The 25,467-nt window shown below is 33.6% G+C and overlaps 1 protein-coding gene across 7 annotated transcripts in view; it reads left to right on the top strand.

Annotated features, from left to right (window-relative positions):
* The window catches only part of LOC134271939 (uncharacterized), a 32,025-nt gene that overhangs the window by 4,427 nt on the left and 2,131 nt on the right, over window positions 1-25,467 (top strand). For 2 of the 7 annotated variants that reach the window (XM_062754213.1, XM_062754209.1), the window contains 25 exons: window positions 2,679-2,796; window positions 3,081-3,249; window positions 5,197-5,313; window positions 6,015-6,148; window positions 6,264-6,386; window positions 9,264-9,400; window positions 10,102-10,175; window positions 13,946-14,155; window positions 14,290-14,509; window positions 16,242-16,349; window positions 16,554-16,615; window positions 17,294-17,389; window positions 18,216-18,386; window positions 19,106-19,253; window positions 19,435-19,705; window positions 20,566-20,939; window positions 21,087-21,242; window positions 21,340-21,456; window positions 21,677-21,850; window positions 23,499-23,732; window positions 24,036-24,119; window positions 24,233-24,319; window positions 24,420-24,515; window positions 24,606-24,713; window positions 25,231-25,386. In XM_062754213.1, coding sequence (XP_062610197.1) covers window positions 2,679-2,796; window positions 3,081-3,249; window positions 5,197-5,313; window positions 6,015-6,148; window positions 6,264-6,386; window positions 9,264-9,400; window positions 10,102-10,175; window positions 13,946-14,155; window positions 14,290-14,509; window positions 16,242-16,349; window positions 16,554-16,615; window positions 17,294-17,389; window positions 18,216-18,386; window positions 19,106-19,253; window positions 19,435-19,705; window positions 20,566-20,939; window positions 21,087-21,242; window positions 21,340-21,456; window positions 21,677-21,850; window positions 23,499-23,732; window positions 24,036-24,119; window positions 24,233-24,319; window positions 24,420-24,515; window positions 24,606-24,713; window positions 25,231-25,386 — 3,744 coding nt within the window. Of the gene's footprint in view, window positions 1-5; window positions 192-369; window positions 514-2,678; window positions 2,797-3,080; window positions 3,250-5,196; window positions 5,314-6,014; window positions 6,149-6,263; window positions 6,387-9,263; window positions 9,401-10,101; window positions 10,176-13,945; window positions 14,156-14,289; window positions 14,510-16,241; window positions 16,350-16,553; window positions 16,616-16,933; window positions 16,961-17,293; window positions 17,390-18,215; window positions 18,387-19,105; window positions 19,254-19,434; window positions 19,706-20,565; window positions 20,940-21,086; window positions 21,243-21,339; window positions 21,457-21,676; window positions 21,851-23,498; window positions 23,733-24,035; window positions 24,120-24,232; window positions 24,320-24,419; window positions 24,516-24,605; window positions 24,714-25,230; window positions 25,387-25,467 lie in introns of all 7 variants that reach the window. The other 5 variants (XM_062754182.1, XM_062754174.1, XM_062754188.1 and 2 more) reach the window with 5 other exon arrangements.

The raw sequence follows: 25,467 nt of genomic DNA, 5'->3' as shown, positions 1-25,467 counted from the left end.
AAAAGGTACGTCACCTCCAAGCATTGAAAGCCGAACGAGAAAAAAGTCGAGATATTCTTAACTTAGAGGAAAGGATCCTGTTGGATACATTAGAAGATAGGGATGGTGTCAAATGTTATGGTCCACCTTACAGAAGTAGAAGCAAGCTTCCTATGTCAAAAGACACAGAAGTGCAACAACTGCAATTACAGGTAAATAGTACCAAAGAGAAAAAAAGGAGAGAAAGAGAATTTTAAATTTATTTAATTGTTGAGCTTAAAAGCAAGACAAAAAAGCTGTATATGTGCTCAAATGTTAGCTCTCTATAACGTACTGCAATCACTGATTGGATATTTTTTCATTAATCTTCTTTGTTTGTTTTTGTTACAGTATGAGATCTTGAGAGAAAGAGAGCAGATAAAGAAGTTACAGCATGATCTAAGAAAGGTTGCCTCCCCTGTGGGGAGGGACACTCGTCTGGATAACTACTCCCCCATGTCCAACTCTAGCATGAGTATACACCTCCCAGACGATGTAAGAAATCCACTAAGACCATGTATCCATTTACTGTATTAATGACAAAAAGCTTTTTATGGATGTTTTTGATGTGTTTTTGGAATTTAAGCCATTCAATCCAAGCTAGGGACCCAATGTACTCGAAGAAGTTCTCATTTATTTTTATGTTTCTGTGTTTTGTACCCATTGAATACCAAATTAAAAATTTTTTTTTAGAATATTTATTGTATAGAAATGTGATGTTATAATAATTTGTCTGGATTTGCACGGCAGGAAGATAGTGTACACACAACTGTGAGGTATTGGTTGTCTTTGTAACATTGTTCTAGTTTGAAGCTAATTCTGGTTCTATGTTGAAGGTTGCTACAAATTTACAGATTATGTAGACTTTAATGCTTAACAGGTGTAGAAATCACAAATCATTACATGTACAAGGAACTTCATTAATGGTACTGGAAACAAGGAAATTTATGTTTGTTGTTATTCATGATAAATTTCAGAGTTAACCAGGGGTATACAAGATGAAGTATTTCACAAAAATAATTCCTAGTACAGTAAAACTCAGTTATAACGAAGTCACTGGGACCTATGAAATTACTTTGCTATATCCGTAATTCATTATATCCGTATACGGAATTTGTTAAATTTATATAGCTTGGGATTAAAGATAACTTCGCTATATCCGTGAATTCACTATATCCGTGTTTGTACTAAACGAGTTTTACTGTATCAGCTCTTCAGTCCTACATACATTGATGAAATATAAGCTGTTTTGAGGAGCCTACAAATTCTGTTCCATCCAATAGTGTCAAAAATACATGCATAAAATCCTATGTTTCCAGTACCTGGTATTTGAATGTGAATAATCATTTAATGTGTAATTTTAAAATGTTCATGAGTTGTTTGAAGCTAAATTGTAATCAGTTGATTTTTGACTTTCAAAATTGATTGACAAATTTGTTTGGTTTCATGACTTAACTTCATATTTTTTTTCAATATTTATCAGTCTGACTCTGTATAAGAAAACTTTTGAGACATTTTAACCTGTCATCTTTCAAATTCTAAACTCTAGTCTCATTTCTTTAATATCAATCTTGCTTTTACTGGAGAATGGATATCTAGAAGGTTCATTGTTCTCTTAGCCATATTCTGTTCTTTAAACTTTCAGTATTAATGTTCTGAATATAGAAGAATTGCATTAAGCATCTTGTGGTCTAGGTGATTAATTAAATTTTTTAAAAAAGAAAATTGAAATCTGCTCAAAAACTGAACCTCAATCATCTTATACCTACATATAAGAGAGACATATTAATCAAACACTGATAAAGCTATTTTTCTTCTAAAGCTTTGCAGCCTTTGGCCTCCACAGAATTCGTGTTAAAGTAAATGTTTTTACCATCAATTTACAATGTGCTGTCAAATTATACTTTAAAAATATTAAAAGATCAACAGAAAATTTTTTGGAGGGCCACTTTAATCTGACTGAAGTTTCCTTGTACTTGAAATTTGTACCAGACTGCTGCGTGGGGGTGCATGATTGGCAACCGGGGTACAATCAATAGTCCTTAACTGTGTATTTAAACACAATCACTGATAGCCCCAATAAGAAAAGGCATCAGAATTGTTTGTTTTGTAAATTGAAAATTCCTTAACTGGGTGTTTCGGCTTAGATCAGTAGGAGAATAACTTAATAACTTTTAATACTGGGATATGTAATAACAAGGGGATTTAACTCTTGTAAGAGAATCAGGCTTTTAGTTTTTGATGAGATAGGGAATTGGTATGATTAATTTCAAGCTCTAGGTGGGGTACAACATAGAATTATTTATTTGAAATTGATTTCAAGAGGTTGTCTAGAGATAGGTAAAACAAAAGATAAAATTTCAATTGTTTTTGGAATTTAATTTCAATTAGACCGAAGTTGGAAACAAAATTAGATAAAACCAAAAAAATGTTTACAATGCATATTTAATCAAGTTTGAGAAAGTTTTTATTATGCAATTTGTTGGTTTTAATTTATTTATAATCAATTAAGATGAAGGTTTTGATAAGAGAAGATTTAACAAAGAGTCCAAATTATTTTATTATAAATATGAAAAAGACTACACTGGATATACTGGTAAGCAATTCCAGAGAAACAAAACATAGAAGCAAACCTCATTTTTTTTCTCTTTATGAAATAGGATTATCAGAGGTATAATCCAAACCAGGAAGCTCAGCTGAAGCAGCTGGCAGAGAATCATGGGAGACAGATGGAGTACCTACAGCTCCGGAATAGGGATCTGGAAAAACAGAAGGAAGGTACACATAGCTCTCTCTCTCTCTTGAGCTTTGATAATGCAAGAAGGAGGATAGGTATAACTCTCACTCTCTTGCTCTCTCTCCATCTCTCTATCTCATCTCTATATTGCTTTTTTTACAGCAAAAGGAGGGTAGCCATAACTCTCTCTCTTGCTCTGTATCTCCCCAGCTCATTATTGTACCTAAATTTTTGATTACATTGGTACATGTAATAATGTACAATGATATGCATCTTTTCACAAATATTGAATATTGTGTGAGTGTCTGTTGACATGATTTTACAGACATACAGCGGAGGCTTTCAGAACTGGGAAACAAAGGCCGGCCCAAGGGTGGGGAGGACTCAGGCCAGTTGTTGGCTGAGTTGAGGGCACAGGAGGAACGTAATCAGAGGGCTCTAGAGGACCTCAAACGACAGTTGTATGATATCAACCACCAGAGGGTCAATATCATGTAAGTAGCAGACCAGGTCCTTTATATACAACCGGGGTTTTATATTATACAGTGTGAATATAGATCTACAATATAAGATAATTGGTTTCTTGGGCCAGAGAAAAGATTTTTACTTTCAAGAATCAGTGTTTAAGAGTTATCGGTATTCAGCCCTAGACCATCAAGATTTCATCGTTTAACTGCTTTGAAGTCATGTAATGCCATGCTTTATTATAAAAAGCTATTTTTTTATCTTTTGAAATGTTTATGTTTTTAACACATGATTTTGGGGAAAAGGGCAATCATTCAGCAGAATGATAAGTAATTGATTATCATACATGTATTCTGAGAAATAATGTTAATGTACGTGCTATATATCACTGAAAAAAGTCGTTTTAATAATTTAAAGAAGGCAAGAGATTCAGGTGATAATTATTTATTGTCAGCAGATTTACTAGAAATATATCTTAGACAAACTGTTTCTGATTACTAGTGTGTAATTCATGTTATCTTTAGTTGATGTGTTGAAAAGAAACATCACAATAAATTATAAAAATTCCTCCATAAGATACCAAAAAAGTCAAACAAAACTATAAGTCACAAATAACTGACAGAAAGATAGACTTGCTGAGGGAGAATATAGACTATACAAACCGTCTGATTGAAGCCTTGGAGGAGAAAGTTCTCAGTGAGTCCCCTCAGCATAGGACTGACCAGAAGGATGCCGAAACTCAGCTCAGTAAAATCTCGACACTCGCAGACAGTTCCACTATCTCTAGACACTCGCCGAGTGAGATTGTGACCACTATAGACCAGGGAGACAAAGCCTCAGATAGAAATGATCTAGACCAAAAGTATAAACTCTGTCAACAGCTGCATGATTTGGTCTATAGAATTAATCACTATTTAGGGTATTTCAATTTCACTGTTGTTATGTTGTTTTGTAGTTTGGTATTGTTTTCAGGAAAAAGATTTTGTTGAGATGCATTGATTTATTAGTGTTAGTTTGGATGTTCTATTCCACTGAATCTTTTTTGTAGAATTTGTAGAATTTGATGTATTATTTTGTTCATTTCAATTATGTCATATTTGTTTCCCAATCTCAACTTCGAAAACTGAAAAGAAGAAGGTATGGTTTTAGCTTTATCGTGCCCTAAAAAAAATTCAATGCTTTCAAAAAATTTGAAATTGGCTTAAATATTAGTCTAGTTAATGACTGTGAAAGATCATAGAAGAATATGGCATAAAGGAGTACCACTCTGGAAAAATGACGTCATTAATTTGATGCATTATTCTACTTCACACAGAAAAAGCCTGAAAATGACTCATTTCAAGGGTAATTTTCCTTCAGAAAATAGTGTCCACAGCCGTCGCTCACTTTACTTTTTGGATTCAAAATTCAATGAAAATTTACATACATGTATCTGAAAATCTTTATGGGCGATGCCTGTGGTCATACTTGTCTGAAAGAAAATTCTATTGAAAGTTGGAGTCTTCTGCCACTTTTTAAGAAAATACAGGAAAATGCACATGTTTATGACATCACAATTAGCATTTATAAATGCATGTGTGAAAAATAATTTGTAGGATTTTTCTGCATGGAATTTCAATGATTCAGAAAACATGAATTTTTATCTTTTAAGTTTCATTTTTAAGAAAATCACTAGGCAAGATTTGTATTGAAATCATACCTTGCTCTTTAATCCCTTGGAAATAAAAATTAATTGTAAATATGTTTTGTATAAATTCTAATTAAACTTTTAGTAACTATGACAAATGTGCTAAAAATGTCATGTATGTACATTAATATCTATATTAATTGTTTTAATGAAAGATGGGCACAATATATTTTATTCAAGACATTTACAAGACATTATTTTTTTTTAAAATATGTTTTTATTTTATTTCCCTGCGATTGAAATGTCATGTATTATTTCTGTGAAACAACATTTATTTTTCTAAATTTAGAGAGGTGGATAAAGGACACCCCCTCCCTCCTCCTCTCCCACCCCCACAACCAGAAACAGGACGGAAGTCATATGTTTACCCCATTTACTATGGCAACTCAATGGTAGCAGAGATAAGGTACAGAAAAATAAAAAGGAGACTGAAAAAAATTAATGAATATTGGTCTTGTTGCTTTTCTATCAAAAGATGTAGAAACAGTTAGATTGATAATCAATCAGATTCATGATTTTATTTTAGAGTATTGAATTGATTCAATGAATTGAATTTGTTCCTATTGAATTATTCATTTCTTTATACACACATGAAAACTGTATGTGGAACTTCAGAATATTTGAATTGGGCTATGATTATTGTCATTATAGAAATAAAATAGATGTGGTGTATTAATGCTAGCAATCTTTATTCATGTCATTCTATGGAAAAGAAATCAAGAGTGAAGCTCAATAAATTTTAGGAATCTTTTAATAAAGACAGAGTAATCCACTTAACTTTAATGGAGGAATTATAACATATCCAGCTTTTACACTTCCATAAAAGTAACTATGGTGATTTTACTTAAAGAGGAAATGGAGATTGATCAATAGATATCAATTCAATCAGTTTTATTGTTCCGTTACATATCTCGCAAATAAAAAACATTGAAGATTTTAATAGACCTGCATATTCTATTGCAGTGACTTCACTGAAGTGTATAAGTAATATCAGTCAGCCATGCTATTGTACAGAAAACTCCACAGGTGTTAACTCTGTGCAGATAAGTAAAAAAAGAAAACAATGCTTTAAAACAAATTGAGATTGCATTTGTTTTTATTTGCCAGTGCCATACGACAGGCATACCTACAGAACGGTGGTAACGACCCCGACATTCTCCAACAGATGGCGCAGATGCAGGCCGAGGCCCAGAACATCGAGGACCAAATGAAAAGAGCTGGATACGATAACAGACACCGAGGTATCCTAACATTTCTACTTAAGTTTTGACAGTAATGGACGGTTTGCATATATTGAATATTACATTTGTTGTCTTTGAATTGCTGAAATTAAAGCAATTTTTTTCCTTTTAACAGAGAAGAAAGACACGACTCAGATCACACAGTTGGAGTTGGAGAATGAACGGCTGCACAGGGAGCTGATGCTTTTACAAGAACAGAACATTTTAGCACGTGAAAGAAAGAAAACTGAGCGAGAAGGTAGGAATCTTAAACGTTACCATTCCTTTAATCAGCATGATGCTGGTCATCGGGAGCATGATAAACTCGAACAATTTGTTCAAAAGTATGAAACAGTAGGAAATGCAATGTTTCATAAGAATTCGCCACATACCTATCTCAGAGATGAAAGAGAAGCCAAGAGGAAATACAGGGATAAGAGACTGGAGTTACCCGATAAACCAGTGAAGTACTCCACACACGCAAAACCACCGGTACCTCCTCTTGATCTGCGAGGGATTACCGATAGTTGGGACTCAGTTAGGAAGGAACAACAAAGGCCCCAACCTCGGTGGATGGAACAAACTTCAAAGCCATCATTTTCCAAATCTACAAATCTTTCTAAATTGGATTTAAATCCTAATTTCACAAGGGCATATGACAGAAAATATGGTCGTGATTATCCCCACAATGAAACAATGTCTCTATATAACCCAAGACCACGGAATCAAAGTGGGAGCCACAAGTCAGTACGGACAGAAATCTTAGATGGTGCCATCGAGCCTAGAAGAGGACAGAAATTCCACATGCAAAAGGGTCTATCAGAAAATGACCTGTATGAACTGTTCAGACAAACCAAAGATTCCAAAGGTGTTTCATTTCCAGGGCGGGATAGAAACGTCACAACATATAACACAAGGACAATGTATAACATTCCCGCCGATCGTAAATTCGAAACAATATCTCTACAACAGAGAGAGGAAATGAATCCACAGACACAAAACTTTATCTCAACAGTGACTTATAAACAGGAAAAAATCAAAGAGAAGGCTAAAGTCTGAATATCAATAGTTAAAAAGGGAAAAAAGTGTGGTATACTAATTTGGATGTTACTTTGGAAAGTATCCATATTTGATGCATTATGGATTAGTTTGAACATACTGTACAACGATAGTGATACATTTTGACTGAACTCAAGTGATTAGATCATTCAATTGAAAATCATTATTTTAAAACATCACATTAATTAATATACTTGAATGTAGAATTAGATGCTTATAATAAGTAAGGGGCAGCCAATGATTTTCATCCAGGCAGATTCAGAGTTAAAAGTGTCTCACTGCAGCAATAATATACCTGGTACCATACTGGTACTTAATACATAGCATCACTTTTATTTTGAATTGGAATTCATAAGTCCAGGCTGAAAGGAAAATACATGGCCTGCTTACATGGGGTTGTTAAATTTTGGAGTTTTGCCAGACATGCTCTGAGAAAAGAATTTTCTTTAATGTTAAATTTTTGGGGTAACTTTTGAATTATTTTTTTTAATCTTTTACCAGTCTCGTAGGCCTTTGAAACAAAATATTTGACAAATAAAATTGATTTTGTATGGTCCTTTCACTTAGTGTCTGAGTTCATTTGAACCAATGCATATATGTAAAGGTTATTAGAATTGACTTGAAAAGAAATTTTACAAAATTAGATGTGTTCCATAGGTGATACTAAATGTACAATAGAAGCAGACTTATATCAACAGAGCATTTAATGAGAGTTCTACCTTCAATATTTATTTGATTATGAGATTACAGAAAAAGAAATGTTGCAAAAATAAATTGATTTGTTTTTATGCGATAGTTATAAAAGATTTGTTAATGATGCAAAATTTTCTAGGGAGGTGAGGTCCAACAACATTATGACAGTGCATTGGTAGCTTCATTTCTTAATATTTTGTCTTTATTTCTAATACTTTAAAGTACATACTTTTTACTCAAGCTTTACGATACATATTTTATCACATTGTAATTGTTATGAATTTTTCTCACTGACTTTTTGTTAGAATTTATTTTTGTTATTTATTTAATATTTTGTTTAAATAAAATATTTCATATCTAACTATTTTTTTTTGTTCTCCATTTGTCTTCTTATTTAAGCTGAAGTATTTTAAATATTTACTGGCAATATTTGTTATCCAACAAGACATGTCAGAAAGTAATGAATAAGAATCATTGAATGAGAATTCACTAGAGTGCAATGACTCTAAACTAACTAAATAAACAGGTGTAATCATGTGGAACACCAAACACTTCAAGGGGAGGGTGAATGTACATCATGAAAAAAACTGCAAGGGACCAGTTTAAATGTTGTCAATAACAATTAATGTCTTCATCTGAATTTGAATGATGTAAAGAAAATATATTGACACATTTATATATATGCATGTTTCCTTCCATTTGAAATTTTTCCAACCGAATTTAATAAAATATTGAACAAGTTTTGACAAGTTAGCTCAGTAAGAATTAATTGTCATTGCTCATTGGATTTACAATGAAGAGAACCATACATGTTTAACACTAAGTTAAAAAAAACAAGAACTTTGAAAACACTTGATTTGAATTGATCAATTTTTTTCCTCAATTCATATTAAACCTACACATTGTGCAAAACAATTTTTTTTAAATTCTTATCTCAAAGAATACAGATTTGCATATATCACCTGACCAAAACAGTAAAACTGAGCAATAGGTATATGCTTAACATTGAAATGTACTTGTTGAGACCACTTTTAAAAAGAATTGAAATTCTGATCCAGGACTATGGAACAAATAATTTTGCTAGTTTATACTTATAGATAGAGTTATGCTGTCTCAGAATGAATGTCTGATGTCCCTTTTTCTGTGAGATTCTATCTCTTAAACATCTATACATCAAGAGCAAAACACAAAGTAAAACATTTAGTTTGCTTTTCTTCAGAATACACATGTACGTTAAAAAACCTTCTTTTAATGTTTTCAAGGGAATTATTTTATGTCATATATAAAACACATCTTTAAAGGTATTATATTACACACTGTCTTCTTTGTTTATTGCAATTCAACTGAGAATTTCTGATGTATTCACCGTTTTCTTATTTTCCAGAGGAACTAGAGCGACAGCTTCGTCAGCTGAGAGAGGACCAGTTAAGGAAAATGTATGAGCTTCAGAACGAGATAAACCTCCTTAAGAACCGGCCCCCTGTAGAGATCACCCAGCGGCAGGTTCTACCCCCTCCCCCCGTGAGTAACAAATATATCATCATTCCCTCATACATTATATTTAAAATGTTAAACAATATCCAAGTGAATAATTAAATGTATAATAATCTATAGAAAGTATTTTAAAAAAGTTAAATTGAAAAGATTGAAATTATATGAATTAATTTTAATTTATTTAAAATTGTTAAAATCAGATTAGATACTGCTTATCTCCCCTATCTCCCATTTTCCCCCCTAAGTTATTTATTTTGATTATTTAAATGCAGCATACTATCATGCAAAGTTCAGTTTTTAAATTCCTCCCCGATTATGCATCTTGGTTCTTTTATTCCTTAAAATCTACTAATTTATTTGATTTGACCACTAGAGTGTTTTTAGATGCTTGCTTATACGTGTATTATAACTAATGATACATTTAATGTCACATATTACATGTAGCTTTAGTGCACTTTTAAAATATTTTTATAAATTTTTGATGTGTGTTACTAATTGGTGTCTTCGTATGCGGTGTTCACAAAATTTGCACCTCAGTTGCTCAAAATACGAAATTGGATTCTATCCATTCTTTCATGCATCTGAATGCATTTTCATGTGTTTTTAAAATCAACAAGTTTGATTAATTGCTTTGGTATGGTGGTGCAAATTCTGTGTAGGTATATGGGACATATATAAATGAACCAAGATTGTAATAACCAGCTTCTGTCCCCTGTCCACATTGACAGACCAATGCTGATACACCCTGGCTCTTGCAGAGACCCTACGTAGAAGTGGAACCCATGGCCCCATATGACCAGTAGTAAGTATACTGCCTTTCTTTTACCTAATACATATAAAAATCAGGTTTGTATTTGATCACATTTAGCAACCTTATCTTAATTCAGTGTTTGCTGCCTAAACCATGTACGATATTGGAGTGAAATTTATTTTAAGAACAATATCATTGTAAAAATTAAACATTAGGTAAATGAATAATATTTCTATGCTGAATATGCTGTACTCTTGAACATACTGCCATGTCAAGCATTAATCATAAACTGGTCATAATGTTCCAGTCACCACTATCATAGTGAAAATGGGTAGGTTAAAGGTTATAGGTCAAAGTGTAAATCCACAAAGTTCACAATGTGATTGATACTCTGGTGTTCTTTGCTAGTGTGGTTTGGAGTTCTCGTGATGGGATCCCCCTCTATCCCTCCCTGGTCATTCAAACCCCCAAGAGCCTTAATTCCACCTTTACTCTGGCATGAGGGTGCAAATCAGTACACACGGGGTGAGGACTTATATGGATGTGAAATGGGCAACATTTTAGCCTTATCAGTTATGCTTAATTAAAGTCACAGACTTACATCATTAGGCAATCTTTACATTGTGTAAAATTATAGATATTTTATATTTAAATTCACCATCACATTAAGCTAAAGGAGCTCTAATACTAAATGCCTATAAAATTTGCAATTGTGATGCTCTTTTATAACCTAATATTTTATAAGCAAAATCTAACATTCAGTGCCTAGCTACCATTAAAACATATAAATTTTATCACTTCTTATATGAGTCACTTCATGATTAAACGTAAATTTTCTATTAAAAATAATTAGGCCTATGTAGGTTTCTTTTCTTATTTAATGAAGCTGTTAAGTTTAAGGTGCATTGACCCTCTGGTAAGAGAGATAACTCTCATTCAAAAAAATGGGTATTATATTCCATTAAAAATTTTCCAGCTCCATTCCCATTTGTTCTGCAAGATTTGCTGAAATCGATTGGGATTTTAATTACAATTTTGATGTCTTTTTGGAAAATTATTATCACTGAAGTAAATTTTATGAGTATAAAAGTATGTACATGTACATTTCACAGACAAACAATCTTGCTTAGAACTCAAATACATGTACATATAGGGTTATAGGCATAAGAGGCATTCTTTAGACCATTATTAGGGCTCCTCCTTATCTTGCAAGAATCCCACTGAAATTATAAATATAACAGGAAGACCAATTCTTTGTTAAATCTTAATTAAATTTTGTTCTCTCAACTTCAGTGAAAGATTTTAAGTTGTACATATACCTGATGTATGTTGACGTTTTATGAGGTGGCTTCCACTTACTTTTACAAAAAGCAAAATCTAGAGACTTTCAGCCACAATTCAGTTATAATCTAAATCAGTTCTAATACTTAAGCACCAAATTCTATTCATACACTCACTTTCCAAGTAAAGTGATTCTCGGACTCAAATATGATGGGATTCAGCCAATAAAATAAACTTCATATGACTGCATGCAGGAAAGTTAGACTTAGCACTTAGCTATTACAGAAGGTTTTAAGCTTTGGGTTAAAGCATGGATTTAATGGGATGTTTACAACACTTTTTTTTATGTTTCCTTGAGCATATTTAATGTACACATTATGCAACCACAAAACATTCAACTCTGAAATGGTTGTATAAAGAACAATAACTCCTGCTTTTACAGTCCTAACCGTTATATTCCTACCAACCATCACACGTGGGTTAGCACCCAGCATTACTACAACGGTGATATAAGCACCCGATTACCACCACCCACAGCCCGCCCAGACCCAAACATTGACCTGCCCGACTGATTCTTGCAAGATGTATAGGTCTGTCAACATTAGCTACTGCACTGAAACAGCACAATACCTGACTATTCTTCACTTTGTGCTTATTGTTTGACTTTTTTTAGTTATTAAAAAATGTTTAGAAAAAACATTATATTAAAGTAGAAATATACTCACTGTATTTAACCAGAAGTTTAACTGCCTCATTCTCAACATCCAGTCCCAACATGCATGCACTCTTAATGTTTGATAAACCTTGGGTAACTGGCTCTTTGTATTTTTGCTATTACTGTTTGAAATTATATACTGCTTATGATCTTATGAGCATTACATTGTTCTTACAAAAGTCGAATAAAACAAAAATTGGCAACAACTGACTTGGATGGAAAAAATAATGGTGTTCATTAATTCTTAAAACTACTGGAACAATCATGTAATGCAACTTTCCTTTTCTGAATGTGTGTCAACACCTGTAAACATCCTTTTGAACTTGCTTTTATTTTATCCCGCAAGTCATGCTTAAACATAAGAGAAGTTATGATATTCCAGATTTTAAAAATTGACCAATTCTGACCATTCCTTACAGCCCCAACCGGTTTGATAAGGAACGCTTGCCCACAGCTTTTCATTCTTGGGTCGCAACACAAAGCCACAAACCACATGATGAATATCGAGGCAATCCTTTTGATGAAGATTCGGGGGCTCAAACTTAGTGTTAACTAACCCCTTATAGAAGGTGAACAACCCATAAAGACGTTCTGCACTTAAAAGCAACAAAACAATTATTTGTGCACCTAGATAATGTAAATATGTCCAAAATAAACTGCATGAATAAAAATTTAATGTTTACTTTAATCAATTTCAAATGAAGCTTTATTTTCTTCAGTAGTTTTTACATTTTGTAGAGATTCGTTTGAAGCTTTTTTTACTTAAGTAGATTTTACATTTTGTAGAGATTTGTCTCCCCTTCTTTTCTTCCTAGCACCTGACATTTTATAGATGTGATGTATATAGCAGTTAATGAATTATTATGCATTGACTAACAATTTAAAATGTGTAAAAAATAAAACTTAAGTTATAGAAGAAAATTAATGATTTCATAAACCATGCATTATTCTATCAGTAAATAAAATTTTACATATTGAAATATTATTTTTTAATTGATTAAATTTTAGATTTCACAAAATGTAGATAATAATTAAAGCTTAAACTTTAAAGAACACATTGATCTTTATAAATTTGCTTGAAGTAGCCTTACTTTTGCCATTAAGAAAACAAAAATTCTCAAATCTCTATCGATTAACCACACATTCTTTGTTGAAACTTCTTGTTCTGTATCAGTTCTTCATCAGTTTGTATTTCTGTAACAAACTGACAAATTTCTCTAATGGGACTAGTGAGGCCACTTCCGTGCTCGGGATGATCAGGGTTACCTGTCTATAAACTAGTTCTCCTTTCCTCATATAGGACCTACGTGGTTCACGTGCCTGCGTCCCAACCATGGTAGAATTCTCACCCCCTGTGTACTGAAGGCTGTTACGCAAGTCAACCTTACACATTTACATCTAAAGACATAACAGACTGTGAAATCGTTGTGAATTGAATTTGTGAAACTATTTTGGAATTTGTTTTTTTAAATAGTTGTTTAAGATATACCAGTATTTATGTTCCTTCTTCAGTGAATCATGAAAGAGCGAGAGAGATTACTTTGTTTCAATTGTGATGAGTTTTTCCATGTTTCATCATATGATTACTGTACAAATGTAAAAAATAAAAACATTCATAAATTTGAGGTTCTTGGATTATATAATCAATATGTATTTAGAAATACATAGTTCAAGAAGTCTCACATATTTTAAATGTGATATACATGTATCATATGAATCAACTTGCTGAAAGTAAAGCAGGTGAGTTAATTTTTTTCAATAATGAAAATTTATATATTACAAATTTTATTCTCATCTCTATAATAGTGACATTCTTTCCTTTTAGTGCTGGGTTTGTGATTTTCTATGACCTAGTTCTGAACCTTGATCCCAGAGTGACTGCCTGTAGGTTAATTGTGGGCCTACATGGAGTGTCAGCACAAATGGGCGAGCCCACATTGATGCCCACAGTTTACACTGAGCCTGTTACTCGAGGCAGAGCCTACATGTCAAACAATTCTAATGCAATCATAGGAGCCAGACAGCCTGTGCCAAAGTAAGGCATGCTTTTGACAGTGATGCATAAATCTGATTAACAATACTAATCAAAATATGCATTTTCATAATTCATATTAATTTATTTGAATTCTACTTTTGATCAATTATTGAATCTATAACTTTTGTTTCAAGGTGTCCAGCAGATTCAGACCTTGGAATTGTGGTGGAGCTACAAACATCTGGGGGACCTGGATCAGATTATGACAAACACAGTCTAATTACGAGAGCTTGGACTAAACTTCCTCTCTTCGACAGTAAAGGGCAGCTTCTTGCTGGAAAATTCCGCATTCCCTTCAGAAATGTTCCCATTAAACCCTATCTTCATCCTAGTCAACTACAAAACATAGACAAGGTTGTAAATGACTTCTTCATTTCAATTTTTAGCTCTAAAATGTGACCAAAAATAAAACTTAAGTTATAGTAAGAAAATTAATCCGTCTGTCATCTGTCTGTCTAGCTGTCTTCTATCCGTCTCTAAACAATTTTTCAAAATGCTATATCCTACAGTTTTTAATTTGATTTCAATATAACTTGGCACACAAGTAGACTACACTAAGATACATAATTCTGTGTATCGGTTTTTGATTTCGAAGAACGGTGTTGCCGTGGTTACCATTAAAAATAGAAATTTCTGTGAAATTCTTTCAAAACACATTCTCCTACAGTTTTGGTCTGATTTCAATATAACTTGGCACACAAGTAGACTACACAAGATACATAATTCTGTATATCGGTTTTTGACTTCGATGAACGGTGTTGCCGTGGTTACTAAAAATAGAAATTTCTGTGAAATTCTTTCAAAATGCTACTCCTCCTACAGTTTTGGTCTGATTTCAATATAACTTGGCACACAAGTAGACTACACTGTGATACATAATTCTGTGTATCGGTTTTTACACATTTACATGAACGGTGTTGTCGTGGTTACTAAAAATAGAAATTTCTGTGAAATTCTTTCAAAATGCTACTCCTCCTACAGTTTTAATCTGATTTCAATATAACTTAGCACACAAGTAGACTACACAAGGATTCATAATTCTGTGTATCGAATTTTGATTTCGATGAACGGTGTTGCCATGGTTACTAAAAATAGAAATTTTTATGAAATTCTTTTAAAATGCTACACCTCCTACAGTTTTGGTCTGATTTCAATATAACTTGGCAAACAAGTAGACTACACTAAGATACATAATTCTGTGTATCGGTTTTTGATTTCGATGAACGGGGTTGCAGTGGTTACTAAAAATAGAAATTTTTGTGAAATTCTGAAAATGCTATATATTACAGTTTTGGTCTGATTTCAATATAACTTGGCACACAAGTAGAACATACTTTCCATAAATCTATTTATCAGTTTTTGATTTCGATGAACTGTGTTGACGTGCTTCTAAAAATAGAAATTTCTGTGAAATTCTGGGCCAAAATGCTACTCCTCCTACAGTTTTGGTCTGATTTCAATGTAACTTGGCACACAAGTAGACTACACTAAGATACATAATTCTGTGTATCGGTTTTTGATTTCAAACAACTGTTGCTGTGCAATACTAAAAATAGAAATTTCTGTGAAATTATTTCAAAATGGTACACCTCCTACAGTTTTGGTCTGATTTCAATATAACTTGGCACACAAGTAGACTACACTAAGGTACATAATTATGTGTATAGTTTTTCACTTTAATGAACGGTGTTGCCACGGTTACTAAAAATAGAAATTTCTGTTTAATACTCTCAAAATGCTACTCCAAATACAGTTTTAGTCTGATTATAATGTAATGTGGCATGCAAGTAGACTACACTAAAACATAAAGAGACTTAATCAAGGATCATTTTTCTATTAATTGCTGTTGAAAAGTTTCAATTCCCAACTGCCTAAGTACTTTTCTCTTCTTTTGCTATAAGTACAAACCAGTAGAGCTTCAGTCTCAACAGAGACTTCTGGTTCAAAGGAATTTTTGGTTCTTTTACCAACCTCATTGAAAGTTGCTTTATCTGTTTCTCTTTACCTGAGTATGAACAACCCTCTTGCTTTATTTGTAAATTCTATTTACTTTTGTTTTAAACTGAGAAGAATGTCTTATAATCAGTTCCAGGATGCCGAGCTTTACTACCGAGTGGTCAATATGAGGGACATGGAGGTCCAGTCATTGGTCAATATATCAGCGGCCAACTACAATCAGTACCGCCCTCCCGTGGTAAGTCTTACCACTGTCCATAGCTGCTCTGTTTTGTTTAGAGATTTTTACCGTAGCTTTAATCATTTCAAATTGCTTTGTTTACATGTATATGCAGCCCATTTTTTAACCATAAGTCACTTATTAACTTTTTCTTTATAGCTTAGCACCTGTTGTTTGACTTGTAGTAAAGTATAGAATGATGTGACAAGTTCTTGTTTTCAGATGTCCCCGCTGAAACCTTTCTCACCTCGCGCCCCTCCCACTGCATCCACAGGGCTAGGAAGGTAATACCCACCTTTTTCCCTCTTTATCTTAGTTTGTTAGGCATTGTTTTCCTATTAGATAAATTTACTCAAAGTATTATAATATTTTTATAAGATAGGCAATGATTTAGGAGGGGCATCATAACAGCTGTGTGAATTTGATTTTAGGATTGAATTCTTTATTTGACACTAAAAGATAAAGAAGATATAGAAATGCCATCTTGATGGATTATAAATTTTTCACTATAGCTTTTATATGCTGTAATATAAACACTATCTCTTTCATACTTTGAAATTAGAAAGTTGAGAAATCCATTATTCAGAAATTCTTTAATGTAGATATTTGCCCAGTCATCAAAAAGAGAGGTATACAGGAATACAGTATTTTGTGTATCTCTCTCTCACATAAATGTACTATTGATCCTCAAATCTCTGTTAAACTATTGTGGAAAGTCTTTCTTTGAGTGAATAAAAAAAATTCCTAATATGTTTGTGTCATTTTCCCCACAAGTGAAAAAACTTCTTTTATTCTTATCACACAAGTACTAACATTTGATCAAATGAGCACTTTATTTTTTGAGGGATATGTAGTTATACTTTTTTATTACTAGCACTTTTTTTCAATTACTTTCTGTATTTCTAATAGCACTTGTATTTCTTCTAGCTTTTTTCTTTTTCTATAATGACCTGATTTTCCAGCTTTCATAGTCATGTTCCTGGCTCCCTGCACAAACCTCTCCCTCCCACCTCACCCCCGCCAGCAAGATTCTCTCCCCCCGAGTCCAGGCAGTCCAGGTAATGATGGATGCAATGGCAGTGCTAATTAATATTACAAACAGTTGTTGTTTTCTTGTTACATATTATTTAGAGTTTTGTTCTGCATGCATATTTTGAAATATTTCCATGTTTTCAGTTCCCCCAATAATCGTTCAGCAGAGTGGTACAACCCCACCCCAAATTCTCCCTTCCAAAGACACCCCTCTCCCCCCGTTCCCTTGAGGTCAAGGTACATTAGCACTCAGATGCATGAATATAGTCATAGACAAATAAGTGTTTTGATAGAAGCAATTCCTAAACTACTAAGGTACAATACATAAAGATCTTATGATTGATTGCCTTTCAGTTTTCGCAAGGTTCAATTTAAAATATTCCCTAACAGCACAGATGATTCTTTTGATCATTACCCAAGGTAACAGAAAATTTTAAAACCTCAAATACTGTACTTGATCTCAACAAATGATTCTGATGAAATAACAAAAAAGTCTGTTAAATATCACTATTTCAGTTTTAGAGCCAAAAACCCACCACCCAAAAAGACTGTAGGATATTCTCACAACTTTCCGACTACCTCAAATTATCAGTATGACCCCCCACTGTCTACTGTGGCAGAAGAAGGGTAATGGAATAGTTTATAGGACCTAATGCCCTTAAAATACAGAATATTACTACATGTACCATTTATATTACATTTATTAGACAGCAATTGCATGCATGCAGAATGAACAATTAATTTGTGATTTGTATTCTGTATTTATAGCTTTAATTTGTACTTAAAACAAGTATTGCCATAGTGCAAAGAAATTCAATGTTTTTTTATTTAATTATACTGAAATATTTTCAGAAGCCCTGACCCAGTTCACTATGATACAACATATCATACCCCCGTCCCCACCCCTCCTGCTGCAGTACCTGTGGTACCCCCCATTGCACGCCCTGTACTTCCCACACCTCCCTCTGAGCATGCTCAGTCTGAACACCCCGACTCAGAGGTCCCTGAATCTGAGCGCTCTAGGTATCGTGTGGAACGCTTGTACACTTGACGCTTTTCTGTATCTACTTAGTAACAAGCTAACTGGTCTGTGTATGTTCTGTATATTATTTACATTTGTTTAACTGTGTTCTTCATTAAACAGTGATATAAACATTAAGTATGTTAAAAAGTATTAAAAATATTATTGACATTTAATGTTTAAAGTGTATGAAGTGATTCATGAAGTGTAAAAAAAAATGTATAAAATAACACATTAATACTATTGATTTCTTTTCATTTATATTGTGCATTTCTTTTTAAATTATAATTGACTTTTAATTAAAACAGTTTTTTCTCTAGTAGTCAGTGTATGTACAGTGTATTAAAAATATTAAATAAAATTCAACCAATATGAGGTGAATCAAGATTATATGCATGTATTTGCTTGAAATAGTACTTTGTTAGATAGAGTAATGTTGTAATCTATGAATGAGATTTTAACATTAAAAAATGCTTTGCTTTTCTAATTTAGGTAGTAATTTAAGCTAGATTCTAGACTTGTGGAATTAAAAGAAAGGTCTTTCTCAAACTTGTAAATTTTACTACATGTATTTCATTTCAAGTTTCTTTTATGTAAATAACAAGCTCTTCTCTATTTATTACTTCTGATTCCTTATTCCCTTTAAGATTACCTGTGCCAAAAAATTTCCTTCAACTTAAAAGAACATGGAAAATAAATATTTTGTCTTTTGCACTTTTAGCCGCCAAGAACAGCGCTTACCCAGTATCCAGCCTGGCAAGGTCCAGCCACAGGATACAACAATCGGATTCCAGGTTGATCGCGTCAAACACGCGGAAAACGGGGAGGGAAAAGTCCGCTTAACGGCGTACTATGCCTCCACTGGAAAGGTCAGTCTCTAGGGAAAAAAAATTATGATTTCATTACAAGTACTGCAATTAGAATGCTCAGAAATACTACTATTTGATTTCTAAATGAACACAGCTTAAATATTTTTTTCTCTTGCTTTTCTCATTTATCTAATTTTTTATTATAGTAGACATATACTAAGATTTTTTTGTTTAATTTCAGATTGTACAGTCCTCCATTAGTCCTGTAACCTGCAGCACAACTGCAGTCAAATCAAATTTCAAACATGGCTACCATGTTTTTGGCCAACAGGAAGCCACATTTAATGATGTAGATATGCAAGGTGATATGGTTCTTATTGCACGCTTCTACCTAAGGAAGAGACAGACAGACTTGTCAGATTTTGCAGCAGACCCTACAAATGAAGCCACACTATATGATGAGGAAACTTTGGCTGCTTGGTCAGCCATTCCTCTGGTTCTTTGCACGGAAAGTAAGCAAACTAGGCTCTTCCATGCAAAAATTTAAAATAAAATACATATTCTCCTCTAGTCGCATAAAGTTCCAGGGGTATATAGTTTTTAATTCTTTACTAAATTCAATGTATAAACAATTGTTCTTTCTTGGAAGTTGGTACCGTAACAGTAAAACTCATTTAGTAATAACATGGATGTTGCGAATTCATGGATATAGTGAAGTTATCTATATAAAGAGGTAGAGCCACTTTGGGCTTTATTTGGCCCTGAGAATTTCTGAAAATTCAAAACCGCTCAGTTTAGGTTGCAAATGCAGTATTTATGACTTGGACTGTTGGTGACCACGTATCTATTAACTGTGACGTAATTTCACATCTATAGTCAATACATTATGACGTATAAAATAACAAATTCCTTTGAAAATGACCTAAAGTTGAAGCGTTTTTTCAATATTTCATATAGAGCATATAAAATATGCCAATACATAATGAAAGGTCTATTTCTATAAAAAACATAAATTTATATTTTAATTCTTTACAGATATAACAAATACGCATATTTTCTGCAAATTTCAAGAACATTGCAATTTCTCAAAGGCTGTTTACAAATATTTGGATTCTCAAAACAAAATTTCATTATAGAACATGAAAGCACCAAATGTCTACTTTATTTTGATATATGAAAATGGAAAGAGGGTGATAGTTAATTAATTGATATAAGGCCATTTTATGCATAAGATGGCTCTTGCTCTTTAACAAATTCCTTATACAGATTTAACGAATTACGGATATAGCCAAGTAATTTCACAGGTCCCAGTGACTTCATATTATAACTGAGTTTTACTGTAATAGATTGAAAACTTTTTTTTCTTTAACAGATCTCAGTGTAAGGGGTAGAAGGAATTTCAATCCCAAAACAATGCAGATAAACATTGGTACACACACCCTGAAGCTGTACTTACCCCCAGTTCCTGATCCCAGTCGGATCCCAATGGATGAGATCCCAGGGAACAATGACTGGAGGAGGTATGGGAAGAGTACCCTCAGAGTCCACATCTTCCAGGGGAATCCCCGCCCAGGCTCCCTGACCCCCAGTGACCTGTCGGAGGATGGAGAGGAGGTTCTACCAGAGTACTCCTGGCTCCCATGTGAGAGGAGCCGGCCCTGTAAAGATCCTTTCTTGTCTGGTGATGGTTTTGATGTTTACGTGGATGCCTGCAGATTTCTCCCAGACTCTGTCACATTTACAAAGGTCAGTATTGGAACAAATTCTTTCAACACACAGAAACTTTACAAGTCATTACAAATCTAAATATCAAAAATACATAAATTTGAAAGCTGCTACAATTTATTCTAAGCAGAATGATAGCAGTATTTTAAAAAAGTCTTATTTTTATAGGTGGCGGCACGAGTATTGGACAGAAAATATGAAGTTCATGGAAAGGATATTAATGCTACTGTCAAACTGGATAGTGACATCTATAACCCGGTGTACGAAACCAAAACAGAGTTCAGGGAAAACAACATCCCACCTTCTTCAACTATCTTGTTCAAGGTAAGAAAAATATTGTATCAAATTGTAAAAACTGCATTGAACATGTTTCTGTCTAAATCTAACATTTTTAATTTAAAAAAATATTTTCTTATTGTAGGTTTACACAGTGGACAACTTTTACAAACAGTTGACAGTGGTTGGTTATGCCACACTGAATGTGTTTGTGGAATCAGGGACAGAAAGACAACCTACTATAGATAAACCAGGGCTACAGGTAACGTCAAGCTTCCTGCTACTTGATGTTATTCCTATGACCTTATTTAACACCCGCCAATTGCAACCCTACCCAATGCATTTAACAATCTATCTAAAAAAAAAATGTCTTCTAAGGAATACAGTAAAAATGCAATGAAATATTATCTATTAAAAATTTGGTGACAAGATTCTGGTCTTAGTTTTGAATTATAGTATTTAAGATTTTTGACTTGCTTCAGGTGTCACTAAATGAGGGAGCCCATCAGTTAAGGTTGTACTGTCAGGGTCCTAATGGAGTAGACCCCCTCACAGAGTCCATTCTCCGGGACTCGGGGATCAGATATGTACCCTGTGCCTCCCTCCTAGTGAGACTCACCAGAGTAGCCAAAGGACCATCAGGGAAAGCCCTAGAGGTGAGTACAGACCACAGAGCTGATGTCAAAATTAACTTAAAATGCATTCAAAGTAATTCTTTGTCAAATCAATTACATCATACATCTTTTTCTTCTAAATGACCCATTTAAATAAGGAATTGGATGTACCATAATCTCTAAGCTTGAAAGAAAACAAATTGTGTTATATACATGTTTTCTGGATTTTTTAGCTCTACTGGTCAGAGACCAGAAGAGCTTATGCGATAGTAATGCGTCCGTCGTCCGTCCGTCTGTCTGTCTGTCCGTCTGTAAACAATTTTTCAAAATGCTACTCCTCCTACAGTTTTGGTCTACTTTCAATATAACTTGGCACACAAGTAGACTACACTAAGATACATAATTCTGTGTAGCGGTTTTTGATTTCGATGAACGGTTTTGCCTTTGTTACTAAAAATAGAAATTTGTGTGAAATTCTTTCAAAATGCTACTCCTCCTACAGTTTTAGTCTGATTTCAATATAACTTGGCACACAAGTAGACTACACTAAGATACATAATTCTGTTTAGCGGTTTTTGATTTCGATGAACGGTTTTGCCTTTGTTACTAAAAATAGAAATTTGTGTGAAATTCTTTCAAAATGCTACTCCTCCTACAGTTTTAGTCTGATTTCAATATAACTTGGCACACAAGTAGACTACACTAAGATACACAGTTCTGTGTATCGGTTTTTGATTTCGATGAACGGTGTTGCCGTGGTTACTAAAAATAGAAATTTCTGTGAAATTCTTTCAAAATGCTACTCCTTCTACAGTTTTAGTCTGATTTCAATATAACTTGGCACGCAAGTAGACTACACTAAGATACATAATTCTGTGTATCGGTTTTTTGATTTCGATGAATGGTGTTGCCGTGGTTACTAAAAATAGAAATTTGTGTGAAATTCTTTCAAAATGCTACTCCTTCTACAGTTTTAGTCTGATTTCAATATAACTTGGCACACAAGTAGACTACACTAAGATACATAATTCTATGTGTAAGTTTTTGATTTCGATGAACGGTGTTCCATGGTTACTAAAAATAGAAATTTGTGTGAAATTCTTTCAAAATGCTACTCCTTCTACAGTTTTAGTCTGATTTCAATATATTTTGGCACACAAGTAGACTACACTAAGATACATAATTCTGTGTATTGGTTTTTGATTTCGATGAACGGTGTTGCCGTGGTTACTAAAAATAGAAATTTCTGTGAAATTCTTTCAAAATGCTACTCCTCCTACAGTTTTAGTTTGATTTCATTATAACTTGGCACACAAGTAGACTACACTAAGATACACAATTCTTTGTATCGGTTTTTGATTTCGATGAACGGTTTTGCCTTTGTTACTAAAAATAGAAATTTCTGTGAAATTCTTTCAAAATGCTACTCCTCCTACTAAGAACATAAAGAGACTTAATCAAGGATCATTATTCAATTTATTGCTGTTGAAAAGTTTCAATTTCCAACTGCTTAAGTACTTTTCTTCCTTTGCTATAAGTACAAACCAGTAGAGCTGTTCTTAGTAATGTGTATTTGGCATAGTTTATAAAACTTAAACCTCATAATTTCTAAATGGTTCTTAGGGCTGTCATATATCACATGTGTATTGCTTATAACAAAATATATACAAACTCATCTTTTTGTCTGTAGCAAAGCAAAGTTCCACAAGCTGATTGGTTAAGACTTGGCCTGTACCAGCCCAGGCCTAAGTACACAGACAGAATATACTACTCTATGAAGTGCCTGCCTTCCAATGGAGAGAGCAAGTTATTCCACTCCATGATGAGGCGTCCTGCCATCAAAATCCGAGACGCTGTAGCCAGGATAGCCCAGGCCAAGGAGAGCTTCTACCGCAACGACAAAAACCTGGACGAGTACATACGAGTAAGGAATACTTTATCTGTTTCATTTTTGGAATTTATTTTTAGGAAATATTAAAAACAATTATTTATGAAATGAAGCAACTTAAACTTAATACTGTAAACCAACTTCGTCATCGCGAATATTTCTCGCCGCGAACGGGTCCTTATAGTCTCTTTTTCTATTTAAACAGTTCCAAAAACGACTTGATCGCGAAAATTAATCGTCCCGAACTAGTTTACACACAGTAAATCGCGAAATAAACTCGTCGCGAATAAAAGTTGGTTTACAGTATATTCATTACATTTTTTTCATGACCATTTTCAGAATAAACTAACCAAGGGAGACAACAAGCCTTTGGATATAGATTTAACCTTCATAAGTCAATACAGTGCTAAACAGGGGATTAAGGTTTGGATTTTTATATTATTATCAAGCATGTTTCTTTGCAAATTTTTTACATCTTGAGAATTTTCTTGATGTAAATGCAGGTTTCAAAATGTTTTTCTTGACATTTATTGTAGGTTGCTGTTGATGGTGCTACAAACTTACCCTGGACTCACTTCACACATGCTCACATCTGTTTAAATCCACCGGGGGCATTTTACATGGTAGTAGCATACATTGAATTCCTACTAGAATTTTCAAAAATTACAATAGTGTAAGTTGTAACAATGTGTTGGAAATTACTATACTGTGTCTTTTCTTCAGGGCGCTCCACATGCTACATATGACAAATTGATGTTCACAGAGTTTCTGGATCTAAAATCCACCAACACATCTCCACAGTGGAGAGATGGATTTAAGGTAATTCTGCAAAATTCGGAATTGTTTTCCAAAACTCAGATTCTAATAATTTTAAAAATTTTATTTTACCTGTACACCCTTGTATTACAGCATTTCCCCAACAGATCCTACCATCGCTTCCTGACTGTCATCATCCATCTCCAGGAAGTCCAGGTCACGGTCGCCAAGGAAAACTACAAATATGGACTACTGGAACAGGTTCTACTGTTTTATCTTTAATCACATACACACATCATTCATATGCTGGTAATATACTATTAAATGCATTTAATAATATGTAATGCATTTACAGTATATATGTATATATCAATAAAATTATCAATACAAGTAATCATATTTAATGCATTTCCATTTGTATTTTTTCTTGTTTATATATGAAAATCATTTAGCCATGTACATGTTTTCACTTGATTTTTTAAGCGGCTAGGGGGTGACAGCCATTTTTAGCTTTTCTGTCCTTTAAATGCACTATATAAAGATATACAAATGATAAAATTTTAAAACAAAATATATAATTTTTTCTTTGCCAATATGTATATATACATATCAAATACCTGGATTATTTACATGTAATTTTTGACATCCCATTGTCTTGTATTATTGTAATTCAGATATCTTACCCTTGACATATCCTGACAAATTGACAAAGAACCAAAGCGTGACTTTCCACTGTATATGTATTGTTTGAGACTTACCCTTGACCTTTTTCTTGCAGGCCTGGACCCCACTTCAGGTGTTTACAGACAACTATTGCTACACGTCCACCTTTCAGCTCCCCCTGTTTGATGGCTCCCCCACCCCTCAGCTGCTCAAACAGCTGGCCAGGGAGCCGTGTAAAGACTGGATGGAGAGGAACATCCGCAGTGGAACAGTAAGTGACTAGTTCATGTGTTTATTGTTGCAATTACTGTAGCAACCAGGTTAATCATATTTAATGAATCGGCATTACTTT

This window comes from Saccostrea cucullata, unplaced genomic scaffold (genome assembly GCF_032062105.1).
Source record: "Saccostrea cucullata isolate Sc308-1 unplaced genomic scaffold, CSIRO_AGI_Scuc_v1 ctg790, whole genome shotgun sequence".
Taxonomy (NCBI): domain Eukaryota; kingdom Metazoa; phylum Mollusca; class Bivalvia; order Ostreida; family Ostreidae; genus Saccostrea; species Saccostrea cuccullata.
This window is presented reverse-complemented; position numbering and strand designations above follow the sequence as displayed.